This window comes from Falco biarmicus, chromosome 5, assembly GCF_023638135.1.
Source record: "Falco biarmicus isolate bFalBia1 chromosome 5, bFalBia1.pri, whole genome shotgun sequence".
Lineage (NCBI taxonomy): Eukaryota > Metazoa > Chordata > Aves > Falconiformes > Falconidae > Falco > Falco biarmicus.
The window spans coordinates 12660819-12673832 of record NC_079292.1 but is presented as its reverse complement, the minus strand read 5'-3'; the positions used below and the strand labels follow the sequence as shown (position 1 = coordinate 12673832).

At 45.1% G+C, this 13014-nt stretch overlaps 1 protein-coding gene across 1 annotated transcript; it reads left to right on the top strand.

Moving 5' to 3' along the window:
- Positions 1-998: 998 nt before the first annotated feature.
- On the top strand, positions 999-10034 carry CAV2 (caveolin 2). Its single transcript, XM_056341665.1, has 3 exons — positions 999-1251; positions 1439-1626; positions 8499-10034. Exons 1-3 carry the CDS (start codon positions 1102-1104, stop codon positions 8647-8649), a joined length of 489 nt encoding a protein of 162 aa, XP_056197640.1. The 5' UTR covers positions 999-1101; the 3' UTR covers positions 8650-10034.
- Positions 10035-13014: the final 2980 nt, after the last annotated feature.

The window sequence follows — 13014 nt, the reverse complement described above, 5'->3', positions numbered from 1 at the left end:
GGCCGGGGCTGGCGGCCGATGGCCGGGGCTGATGGCCGGGGCTGGCGGCCGGGGCTGATGGCCGGGGCTGGCGGCCGATGGCCGGGGCTGATGGCCGGGGCTGGCGGCCGGGGCTGATGGCCGGGGCTGGCGGCCGATGGCCGGGGCTGATGGCCGGGGCTGGCGGCCGGGGCTGATGGCCGGGGCTGGCGGCCGATGGCCGGGGCTGATGGCCGGGACTGGCGGCCGGGGCTGATGGCCGGGGCTGGCGGCCGGGGCTGATGGCCGGGGCTGGCGGCCGGGGCTGGTGCCCGGGGCTGATGGCCGGGGCTGATGGCCGGGACTGGCGGCCGATGGCCGGGGCTGATGGCCGGGACTGGCGGCCGGGGCTGATGGCCGGGGCTGGTGCCCGGGACTGGCGGGCCGGGGCTGATGGCCGGGGCTGGCGGCCAATGGCCGGGGCTGGTGCCCGGGACTGGCGGCCGGGGCTGATGGCCGGGGCTGGTGCCCGGGACTGGCGGGCCGGGGCTGATGGCCGGGGCTGGCGGCCAATGGCCGGGGCTGGTGCCCGGGACTGGCGGCCGGGGCTGATGGCCGGGGCTGGTGCCCGGGACTGGCGGGCCGGGGCTGATGGCCGGGGCTGGCGGCCAATGGCCGGGGCTGGTGCCCGGGACTGGCGGCCGGGGCTGGCGGCCGGGGCTGATGGCCGGGGCTGGCGGCCGGGGCTGATGGCCGGGGCTGGTGCCCGGGGCTGATGGCCGGGGCTGGCGGCCGGGGCTGATGGCCGGGGCTGATGGCCGGGACTGGCGGCCGGGGCCGGCGCCCGGGGCCGGCGGCCGGGGCCGATGGCCGGGGCCGGTGCCCGGAGCCGGTGCCCGGGGCTGGCGGCCGGGGCTGGTGCCCGGGGCTGCAGGCGGCGGGCCCCTCGCTGCCCGCGGCGCCCACCCGCAGGCCCGACCCGCGCTCCCCTCGGCCTCCAGCGCCGGCCCCGCGGGGCGTGTCCCGGGCAGCCCCGCTCCGCCCCAACCCGGCGGGGCTGAGGGCGCCGCGGCAGCGGACGGGGCCGGGCCGGGCCGGGCAGGGCAGGGCCGGGCCGGCAGCCGCGGAGCGGCGGGCAGCGCCATGGGGCTGGAGACCGAGAAGGCGGACACCCGCATCTTCATGGACGACGACAACTTCCCGCGGAGCGGCGGCCCCGCGCTGTCGGAGGCGGAGAAGTGCGCGGAGGACGAGCTGGACCGCGACCCCCACGGGCTGAACGCCCACCTGCAGGTGCGCGCCGGCCGCGGCCGCGGGGACCCGCCCGGGGGGAGCTGCGCCGGGCCGCGGGGGCGGCGGGGCCGGGCGCGGGCGCGGGCGCGGGGGCGGCGGCGGGGCCGCGGCGGGGCGGCGGGCGGCGGCACCCGGCGGGCCCCCTCGGCCCAGCCCCGCCTGATGGCCGAGCTGCTTCTCGTTGCAGCTGGGGTTCGAGGACGTGATCGCGGAGCCCGAACTGACCCACTCCTTCGACAAAGTGTGGATCTGCAGCCACGCTCTCTTTGAGCTCAGCAAGTACCTGATCTACAAGCTCCTCACCCTGGTCCTTGCCATACCCCTGGCCCTGGTTGTGGGGATCGTCTTCGCCGTGCTCAGCTGCCTGCACATCTGGTAAGTGCGTTGGGTGGCCGGTGGGCTCTGCAGACAGCTCAGCACAACCCCCCCCCGGGGGCACTGCCGCCGAGCCGCTGGTCGCTGTCTTCGCCACCGGTAGTCAGAGCGGCTTAGTGACCTGCTTTATATTTGAAGGGAGAGAAATGAAAACAATGTCTTCCCTGTGGTTCGGCTCCCTGCCTTGCTTTAACCAGCAATCTGTCGTGTCTGTGTAAGCTCCTCGGGGCAGAGAGCCCGCTTTACCATTGGTACGGCACCTACTGCAACACGTTCCAGCCTCGGCTGCCTGCTGGAGTAGCAATAATGGTTGCTTGGGTTTTTGTAAACTGGAGTCATGAAGATGTTAAAATGTCCATTTGAAATGAAAGACCTGGGCAGAAGCATTGCTGACACCTGACACCTTCTCTGTACAGTTACTTCTTCCATTTTTTCCCTCAGAGACTGAAGAAAGCTTTTGAGGGCCCAGCTCACTCTTTCTTTGCTACTGCCACAAAATCTACTGTCACTGCCTTGCATCCGGTACCTGGGCATCTCTAGGTGCAGTGCCCCAGAGCGCTTTCTCCTAAGCAAAAAAACCCTGCCGAGCTCAGGAAGGCTGCTTCTGGCCATGATCCAGGCTCACAGACAAATACAGTAGCCCACCGAGTCACAGCAAACCTGGTGTACTGGCGAAATGTCAGGGAAGGGTACCTTGAGATGAGAAAGGCAGCTGATTGTGGAGAAGGAAGAAAGGCAGGGAAAAGAATGAGGTTGAGGAAAGAACTGAGAATCCAGGCGGCTGCAGAGGAAGGGATGAGTGCAGATTATCCATGTCATTCCTGCAAACCAGGATTTTCTGTATACATGGCTTCTGGGCAAAGTCTCATTTGTCTTAGATAACACTGACATCATGAAGAAGATTTTACAGAAAACAAAGTAATCCAGAAACTGGCAATGGGTATACATTGGTTATCTGAACCTAAGGTTGCAATCTTGTGGGTGCAGATTTCAATTTTTGAAAGTGGAATGGAAGTTGGGGTTGATGACGTTGTCATGAGCCACTTTGAAAACTGTTTAACTCAAATTTTGGAGCATAGAGTTTACCTAATATCCAAGGGAGTTGCAACACAGTTTAGAGCTACCCACCTGCTACTTCTGTGGTCCCAAAATTACTGTGAACACTGCATGGTATGCCCACACTTTTAGGTCTGTCAGCTGTCACTGTGCTGTAGTGTACCGTGTGACTGCAGAAGGGTATGGTGAGCATCTAGATTTCCAGTAGTGGAATTTCTATAGATGCATTTGTCAATGCCAAATTTATTAAGACTGTAATAAGATTTTGTGCTTCAGAATGATCTTGTATCTGGATTTCACAGCCTCTATATAGACATGAATTTCACTGAACCAGGACTCAGAGGTCAGTTTCTGTTTATTGAATCAGCCCCTAGTGACTCCCAGGAACTGTGGGTTCTTAGTACATCCGAAATAGGACTGTCCAAATGTGGCATTTCATTTGAAATGTTTCCCTTGACTTTCTGTGAACACACTTCCCCAACAACTAATTTCCTTTCCCTACGTTCATTGTCACTGAAGAAGCGAATCTTTCATCTTGATCTTTCTTGCACCTGGGACAGGTGTGAAAGAATCACATAACTCAGTAGCACTATCTGCACCCCCTTGGACCCCATCCAGTGCTACCATCCAAAGCCAGCACTGCCTCATCTTCCCACAACCACAAGCTGGATTTTTTCCAACACAAAGGTGGAACTCACTGAGACTAAGTTAGCTTCTCTGCAGCTCTCCATGTTGCAGGTTTCTTGGGAGTAAGGAGTTCAAAGTTTCTGCATTTGTGAGGATAGCACAGGAGCAGTACGGGTATAGGGACCCTAAACACACGGTACTGACTCCATGTAGCCCCATTTGGGTGTGGAGAAAACAGTAACTTCTTGTTTTGTGGGTGAGAGGAAGGGAATTCCATTCCAAGTCTGTCTTCAGCTGTTGAAACATCATGGGAAAACCCTGGGCACACCCTTCTACATGGCTGCTTGCAGGAGGGCTTATCAAGTCTTTGTGCCTCACTTTCATCATCCAAACCAGTGAGACGATGATGTTGATCTTTTGCAGGGGAGCCTTTCCCGAGGCTAAATTCAAAGGTGTTTCAACATTTTTTGGAAGCACTTAGGCACAAAGCTCTGTTGATTGTCACACATGTTGTTGCCGTTTTGTCAGCATGCTAGAAATCCACGAAAGTCTGATTCAGCATTCCTCAGGCATCAGGGACACCTCATGCGTTGCCCCTCTCATACCCGATAGTAAACGTTGTCTTTCACCAGCAAAAAGTTTGCTAAAGAAGGAAGCAAATGCATGAGACTTCATGGAAAACAAAAAGAAAGCTGAGTAAGAAATATGTAATAATATACTTGGATTTTCATTTTTAACTGTAAAGATGGAGGATATACTTTTCCTGTTCTCAGACCGACTTCTTGAGCCAGAATCTAGTTTTATGCTACCTGGTAAAAGCTACTGATGGGCCGAAACTGTGCCAGCTAGCAGGTTGGAGATGTATGTACGAGCCAGTTCAAGGAAGACTGCTTCTCCAGATTTCTTCTCCTTTACTGATGGCTATCGTTCTCACCACCGACTATACACAGCAGAATTTGTTTGACTGAGTTTTAACATTTTTCTGTGAACATCAGCAAGCTTTTGAACATGTCCTTAGATTGAGGCTGTTCAGGTTATTGATTTTTGAACATGAGCAGAACACTGCTGGTTTTCGAGGCAGCACATGCAAAATCATGATATTATAGATCAGGGACTGGTTCTTGTTCCAAGCCACATGTTTGCCACCTGTTGGAAATTAACACTTGAATTTTATATACGCTTTTTTGTAGTCTTGTCTGAATAGTGTTCTGGTATGTTGCACATTCATGCTAAGAATCAGCGGTTCATCTGAGGATCCATAACTTCAGTCTTGGATCTGAGATGGGCTTTAAAGCACAAGGACTCAGCCAGTTTTATGCTCTTGTCATCAGCTGGAGCAGGTGCAGAGCTCTTCTTTGCCTGAGCTTCCATTCACGGTGCTAAGGTGTAACCAGGGACTTATAAGCAGATATGGACATGCATCGTCTCTTAACCTCTTTCTCCACAGCTCCATTTACAGAACTTGCTCTCATACTCTCATACTCAACCCCAAAACCACCTCCCTACTGGCTGTCCGAAATCAAAAGAAATTACAGTACAGCTATGCCACAAAGACCCACCTTATGATCTGGTGTTGCCTTGATGCCTCTTCTTCCATGCCCAGTATATATCCCTTGGCTTCTGAAGAGGAGGTTGGTGGACGTTGCTTTGCTCCCTTTTTAGTCTGATCTTTTCAAACCTACCCTGGTCCTGAGATATATAATGTTTGGTTTTAATGCACTTCATATACTGTGTACGGTCCTGGAAGGCTTTGGTGGTTGTCTCTTGCCTCACTCATAAATACCCCGAGGGTTAATTGGACTCAACAAGAAGCTTTGCAACTGCTAGGTAATATTTAGCCATCTGTTTGCAATGTTTGCTTGTATGGTAGAACCATGCAAGACTTTTAATTCAAAATCATGATGTAGTACCTGTGCAGATTTGGATTTAGTTAGTTTAACCTAATTAATAGTATAGCATTTGAAAAATAGCGTTAACACGTGACTGAGTTTCCATTTTGAAAAACTGTACAGGAGAAGATGTGATTCTTCACTTGGAAGTGGCAATCTGAATTAATAGTGAATGGTTACGTTGCCCAACTCTGTGAAACGTTGAGCTGCCTTGAACTCAAAATACTTTTATCAGTGGGATTTAATTTGTGCTTTGCCATTTCCAAGAGGTGTTTGGTTCTCGACAACGTTCCCTCAGGGATTAGCAGGAAAAAAGTAATGTGAACAAAAGCGAGAAAGGTTGATGTGTATCATTTTATAGATGTCATGCCTTGAACAGAAAGAATAGAAAATTGGATAAGATGGAAAAAATGGGGCAATTTGCTCTTTTCAGGTTAACAGTTCCCAAAAGAGGTAATTCCTTCTACTTAGTGAAAGGATGGGTATTTTATGATTTAGATACATAGCGGGATTCAGCGAGAGGTCATACAGGTAGTTGAAATACCTTGGCTACATTCAGCTTAGGTGCCAAATTCAACAGAGCTTTGATGCGTCTTCCTAGTGCTGTACTATGTGGTAACACTAGTAGTACCAATATTGCAGTAAATGTTGATACCCTTGGGATATGCTGACTTTCCTTCCACTGTTAGATATTACTCAGCAAGCAGTTACTGTCTCTGTGAGTAGAAGTGCAGACTGTGAGCACTGTGAATGAAGGATGTATATGTTCATGTTTATTTGGCAGGTCACAAAAACAAATGCATAGCTTCTGATGGGGCTTGGTTATTTATTTTTGAAGTATGTGCCAGATCACTCTTCAGAAGGTACAGCACACCCTCTGATGATTTGAAAATGCTGCATGGTAGGATAGCATATCCTATGCAGAACAGGATGCGTACTTACATACGTGTAGATACATATATAGACACACGTATTTTAAAAGTTAGAAAATACCTTTTACTGCTCTCTTGGGTGTAAAGGATTTTCTTGTCTGTGGAAAGGTGTTTGAGTAATTGCTGTCTAAGTAGACTGAATTTTATTTTAAAATTGAAAGTTATTTACAGTAATTAGCTTTGGTTGCTAGCACATTTCACATATCCTCCTACGGAGTTGGCATACATTGTTTTTTGCATACATTTACCATAAAATTGGATAGCAAGGGCTGAACAATTATAAAACATTACCAAAACATTTTAATATTTATTTTATTTAACATTATCGAGGTTGAGTTCTGATGCTGCATGAACAACCTCTACAGCAGTTGCAAGTAGTATAATCACTGTTTTTCCAGTCTTTCCTAATGACATCTTGGTGATTCACTACATCTTCTTCTGAAACTTCTGCATAGTGTGGTATTTGTTTAGTTTGTATTTTGTGTGATCCTGTCGACAGAGGGTCCAGTAGAAATGTCAGCTTTTCTGCTTCTCTCCAGTTTGGTTAGATTTAAAAAAAATGCAGGCCAAATTAATTTTAGATGGCAGCAAAGGAGCAGTGACATAGCCTTTATAAACTAACTGAAATGGAAAAGGGATGAAGTCAACACAATCTGAGTAGCCATTTCTGGTGTTTTCCCTGCGTTGCTTGGAGAAATACCAATATCTTTTTCCTTTGCATTACTGATGTTTATCAGCTGTATTCTAACAGGTGAAGCCCTAATTTCATTCTCTAGAAATTAGCTCTTCTATATGCAGTGATACCATAGGTGGTTATAAAACATATAGTTTACAGGGTTCAGTTTAAAACTAGAGACCCATTATTCCAGTAACACTCACAGTTCTATACGGTGTGTATATTAGTAGCTGTTTCAGCAGAGACAAAGGAAGAGAAGGTTTTAGAAAAACTATTCTTGTTTAAATCCATCAGGGTTAGCTTAGAGTGCAGCATAGGCATACTAGTATATGGATTGCGTTGTATGATAAAAGATGAGAATCTAGTTAGGTAAACACCGAAAATAATTAATTTTGACTCTTTAATTTTCAGGTTTTTAACTATTTTTTTAAATGTGCCAGGGTTTTTTTCTACTTATTATTCTGAGCACTACTCATTGGAAATACACAATACTTGTAAATGTTTTTAGACCTATGATGGAATAGTAAAGTAAACATTTCTTGTCATTCCAAGCAAAGTTGACAAGAGTTCTACAGTGGAATTATGCGGATGCAGGACTGGGATCTTAAATTTTGAATCCAACAGCAAACTAGAACAGAGATTATCATCTTCATCAAGAGAATCTATAGCTTCTTTATCTAATTTAGGAAATACACATGTTATATGCCCATATGTGCACTTCTGGCTCACCTCTGCTATTAGCATGTTTGACTTAAGTCACCGCTAACGGCATTGCTTTGGAACTGGGACATACAGAGAACATCCCCAGATGCTTACCAGTCTTCAGGAGATGAAAGCACTATACTTTCAAGTATACACCCTGGGTAAATAAAAAGATCTTTCCTCTGACCAGGAGTTTTGACCTCATTCTTTATTAGTTTCTCATCCACAAATGAAAAACTTTACACGATCAGCGAGATCCCATTCTTCTGCGGCTGGACATGTCACTCTGTACTATAGTAATACCATGTAGCCAGATGGTGCTTTACCGTTTCTGTTCCATTGCAGCAACTTGCAACAGTAACATTAGATTGGTAGAATGAGATGCAGCAGCGATGCCCAGGTGTGCTTGTGCATTTGGGTGTGTGAGAGAGATGGATAACAGAAACACCAGAGACAGCAGAGCAAGAACAGATCGTAAGAAGCACTGTTCCCAGTCAATCAAACTGGGGAACGTGGTATTTCTGACAAGCCCTGAAGACCCACATTCAGATGTGACCACAGCCCAAATGAGTCCTTAGGGGATGACCCTGCTTTCCAGGCGCAGCAGGGTGGCAGGGGGGTTGCAGTGTATCCGGGTTCCAGCCCTTCCGGAAGCAAGGAGAGAACAGCAGAAGTGCATCCCTGTAAAAGACATGTATTAGGAAGCAGAAACATGATGAAAAGAAAGCTGGCATCTCCTGTCCCCTGTGCTGCACACAAGTGATTCTGGCCAGAGCACCATGTGCATCATGTTGCATGTGCAGGTGTGAGGCTGTGAGCAAATAAAACGGACGGAGAATGACTGCAAGAGTGTAAAATCGACTTCTTTAGAGATTCGGAGTGATAAAATCACCTCCTCTTTTATAAGATCTCACACTTGTGTTTGGTTGTCCTGATTTCCCTGTGCTATAGCAGCAGCAATCTTCAAATCTAACGTTTTCTTTTTTACAGGATTGTGGTGCCTTTTGTGAAAACCTGTCTCATGGTCTTGCCTTCAGTGCAGACTATATGGAAGAGCCTGACAGATGTTTTCATCGTACCGTTCTTTCAGAGCATAGGCCGATGCTTTGCCATGGTTAATATACACCTGGACCAAGAGTAAACACCAGGGATGCGACACTGCCGTAATTGTAGCTGGTGTTACACCTCTTTGCTAACCTAACATATAAGCACTTACCATTCCAAACTGTTAATTTACAATGGCTGGTTTAAGTGGGAACATGCTATTTTTACTAAAACTCATTTATTATCAGGGAGATCCGTTTAAGAATAAGTAGGCAGTTTTCATAGCTCATTATTTTAACAACAGAGCAATCATGGAGTATGTTGGCAACACTTTATTTTAATGGTACGTTGATTGCTAGATTACAGGAGAATTCTCATGGAGGTTAAACAGCCACCACAGTGATAATGACTGGCATTATTACTATAAATATTTCGATACCTTAGGTGAAACTGATCTCTAGGGTTTCGCGTTGGCTTTACTGCAGTTCCACCAGGGATCATTTTTGGCCCTTGCTATGCAGAATGATAAACCCAGTCCTGTACTACCAGCAGTTAAAACGAACATGACTCATTGCATAAACATACAGGGAAGGAACTGTTGTGTAATTCTCCTGTATTGGCGGGGGGTGGGGGGAGGGAAGCTCCCTAGAAGTTTATCCCTTAAAATAAGGTGTTAGCTAATGATTTGGAACATCAGCTAATCTGTATATTTTATTTAATGAGAGGTTAACTTTGCTGTATATTTTGTACCTTTGTAAATGGCACTTGATCAGTTTTCTTTGAAGTATTATTTACTATAGTATTTGAATTCTAACCAACTTATTAGGCAGTAAGGGTGAGACACTGCAAAAAAAATTAACTAAAATTTACATTTCTAAATTATGTAGATTTTTAAGTGTTGCCATGCAATTCTGGTATATTCATTATATATGGTTACGTGTAAAAGCAAAGATTATAAGTTTTCATACAAGACTATGCAAAAGAGCTGGAAATATCTGTTTATGAGAAATGTTTTTTATTAAAAATGGGGTGTAGTAAATGCAACCCTGCCTATTTCTGTATTATTTGTATGAACACTGTGATATTTAAAATGGTAGACACTATGCTGGCACTTTTAACTAGGTAGCAAGCTTTTATAGAAGGCATGTGAGTGTAACTGGTATCCTTGTCTAATTCTCCTCACCTAGTGACTTGACCCTCCATGTTGCTTATTTACTACTACAAAGCCTAATCCCTAAAAAAAGCCTTCTTTCTTCTGCACCTAATATGACTTTGTAAACTAGAATAGCAGAATGTATGCAGAGGTACATTAAAATTAATTTAGCCTTCTGATGGGCTTATGCTGCTGTTTTCTTTAAATACAGATGGTAAATTGCAATTGTAAAATGTGTGATTTAGAATGTTATTTTCTAAAATGATGTCACAGATTTCTTATCAAACAAGAAGTATATAATAAAATAATAAAACGTTGGCTTTTTCCCATTTTTACTTCATTTTTTCAGATTTCTCAACTTTTAAAAAGCTCTTAAAATGCCAAACAGCATAGAATACTATGCAGTTCTTCCAAAATATAGGAGAGGGAAGAGAAATGGATGAGCATCAATACAGTTCCACTATTATCAACTGTATTTAACATATTTCAGTAGAAAATTATGTATCTCTGTGTGTAGTTAAGCCCATACAGAATGATTGCTTTCTCTGAAGCAGGTCTCTGCAGAATTTTGGCTATGTTAAAAAAAATGCCTAATTCTTTTTACCAGCGCTTGCTTTCTTTACAGATGAGCCACAGAATTTTCCTCTTCTCACTTACTGGCCTACAGAAGCTAGCTGACACTGTGTATTCTTTGTACATCAAAAACATCTTTGTACATTAAAAATATTTTTACCATTTGTGCCATTTAAAGAGAGATTCATATGACTTATGGATCTTATTGATTAGTGCCCATGGAAATTTCTCTGAAATATTTTATTCTGCAAGAAGTTAGCTTGTTCAGATGTGTTCTTCAAGATACATTTCTTACGTTAAAAATAGAAATATCTCTTTTGAAAATAAAAATTGGTCAGGCTAGGCTTGAACTCTTTTGAGAGTTATTTTCTTTTACAATGTCCAAGGACTTTTACAAAGATATTTTCCATGGAACTATATCCCCTTGATGAATTCATTAAAAAAAAAAAGAAATTCAATTAATCAGTACTAGTTCTTGTGTCTGAAAAGGAGCCCTCTAAAAGCCTAAGCTTTGAGGGAACTCTGGTCTGGATCCAAACATTGAGAATGAGGCCATTTCCTAGAGAAAAATATGTAATTTAAGGTTATGCACTGCTGGATATATGCATTTTTAAATTGCTTACTGAAGTCATCTGGCTCTAGCTACCACAGACAAGCAATAAGAAGGGTTCGGTTTGTTCTTATTTTTATTTAGGCTTGTCATTAATTAGTTCTTTTTCACCATTTCTCTAGCTGTCGCAAGACTCAAGCAAGCTTGTAATTAAAGCTGTTAGTTTCTTATATGTTTTATAGCAGTATCTTTCTTTGGAAGATGTGTTTTCAATGTAAGAAAATACTGAATGCACTGTTAAGCTTAGGCTAAAATATTACATGCTTGGCAAATGGGCTTACTTCACCCATGAAAGGAGTGGAAGGAAGCATGAATATGTACAGACTCTCCAATACTTAGGTGTGAATCTGCCTTGGGCAACCCTGACTGGCAAGTATTCTCTGGATTTTATGGATTTGACAGTTCTGACAGACATCCCGAAGCTCTGCCACAGCTAAAGCTGTAAATAGCTTACAGCATTATCGGACAACAGGGACTGAATGGGCACTGACGCTGAACTGTCATCTTTGGTGTAGAGGTAGGTTCCTTAAGTTCGTCTCCCATTTGTTTGAAATGTGGACAAGCCATCCCAGCTGATCCCTTAACGGCAACTTATAAATGAGAATTTAGGCACAAGGGAGTCCAGAAACTTAGTCTCATTGTCTGCAACAAATGTAGGGAAATTTACACCTGATTCAGGTCATCTACTTCGATGCACCTTCTTCCCTGCAAAGGAATGGGGAAAATGTTATTGCTCTTGACAAGGGTAGACCACGGTGGAGTTATGAGGATAAATAAATAAAAAGTGTGAGATGTTCCAATTACAGCCTGCCTTTGTTACTGCAGACCTTAGATTTATAATCACAAGCTGGAGATTGTTCTGTCACGCAAAATATTTCAGCACCTTGTTTTTCATGAAGATCACAACTAGCATATAGAACTAACCCCAGATTTGTGTTTATGGACTTTTTTTCTTTTAATTCACCAAGAAATTTAACCTGCCTCCTTATGAAAGCTATTTCATAAAATCCTTCTAATCCAATCCTAGAGCTTTTATATTTGTATGTTATCTTTTCCTACACTACTTGTTCACCTTATAAATTGAAACAAATTCTTAACAGAAACTTTGATCTATTAGTAAATGAGGAGACTTTTCCCACCTATCCAAAAAGCTCACTTAGGCATACACTGACTGAAAAGTTCAGAACATCCTGGGATGTTCTGGACAGCTCTGGGACCTCAGACCACACACTCCTGTTTAGTGGAAGCCAAAGAACAGTAAGTCCATTATTTTTACAGGGTGTGATCGTTCCCCACCTGCAGAGATAAAACTGTTGCTGTTAAGCTGTATTAAATCTCTTTTTAAAATACATGGGAAAATAGATGTGTTTTGGGGTTTTAAAAATAAAAATGGAAATGGAACAAGGTCAAACACCACATATTCTACTGGTGTTGTCTGTTAGTACACTGTGCTCTTGAAAATTAGAGCTGAAGGCCTCCAGCAGGTATACTAAACTGGCAGTTATGCATTAAAACTGAGGTGCTTTCTTCATGCAGAGATTTATAGCTGAGGGGAGAATTAATAAAGGCTAATTTTAGCCTGGTGACACTAACCTTCCTAAGCTTATTGCAACAAAAAGAAAATGTCCTGTAGAGGCAGTTCAGAGGAGCTGAGATAGGTTCCTTCTCTGAATCATCCTCCAGAGAAGACACTCTGCACTGATCAGTGCAAAACGTTTGGCTTGGCTTCGCTCCTTCCCTCTGCTACATAAAAAGTTATATGAGCTGCAGAAATTGGGGAGGTTTATGGAAAGCAACTAGAGCTTCATGTAGGTAGTGGAGCAAGTTCTTCTCTACACGATTCTCTCACAACCTGAGGCCAGGGGTGAGTGTCACCTGTGTTTGCTGTTCAGTTTTGTCTGTTGTCTGGCTTCCCCCCTCCAACTGCAAGTGAGAGAAACGAGGACCCCTTCACAAGGCCCTGGATCAGATCCTACTTTAGGGACTTAAACGGAATAAAATGTAGAGATTCACACTTTTATTTCAAACTTTGGGGAAAGCTTGTCTATTTTTCCAACTGTCTGAATTTAGTAAAAGCTGCTTTTTCACCCAGTGGACCTACTTTTCACTTTACACTATCAATCAGG

Excerpts from the sequence above, each read along its gene's own strand:
- CAV2 (XM_056341665.1), top strand. The coding sequence starts at position 1,102 with ATGGGGCTGGAGACCGAGAAGGCGGACACCCGCATCTTCATGGACGAC. Across the intron at positions 1,252-1,438 it reads GGCTGAACGCCCACCTGCAG|CTGGGGTTCGAGGACGTGAT; the intron begins GTGCGCGCCGGC and ends TTCTCGTTGCAG. Across the intron at positions 1,627-8,498 it reads CTCAGCTGCCTGCACATCTG|GATTGTGGTGCCTTTTGTGA; the intron begins GTAAGTGCGTTG and ends TCTTTTTTACAG.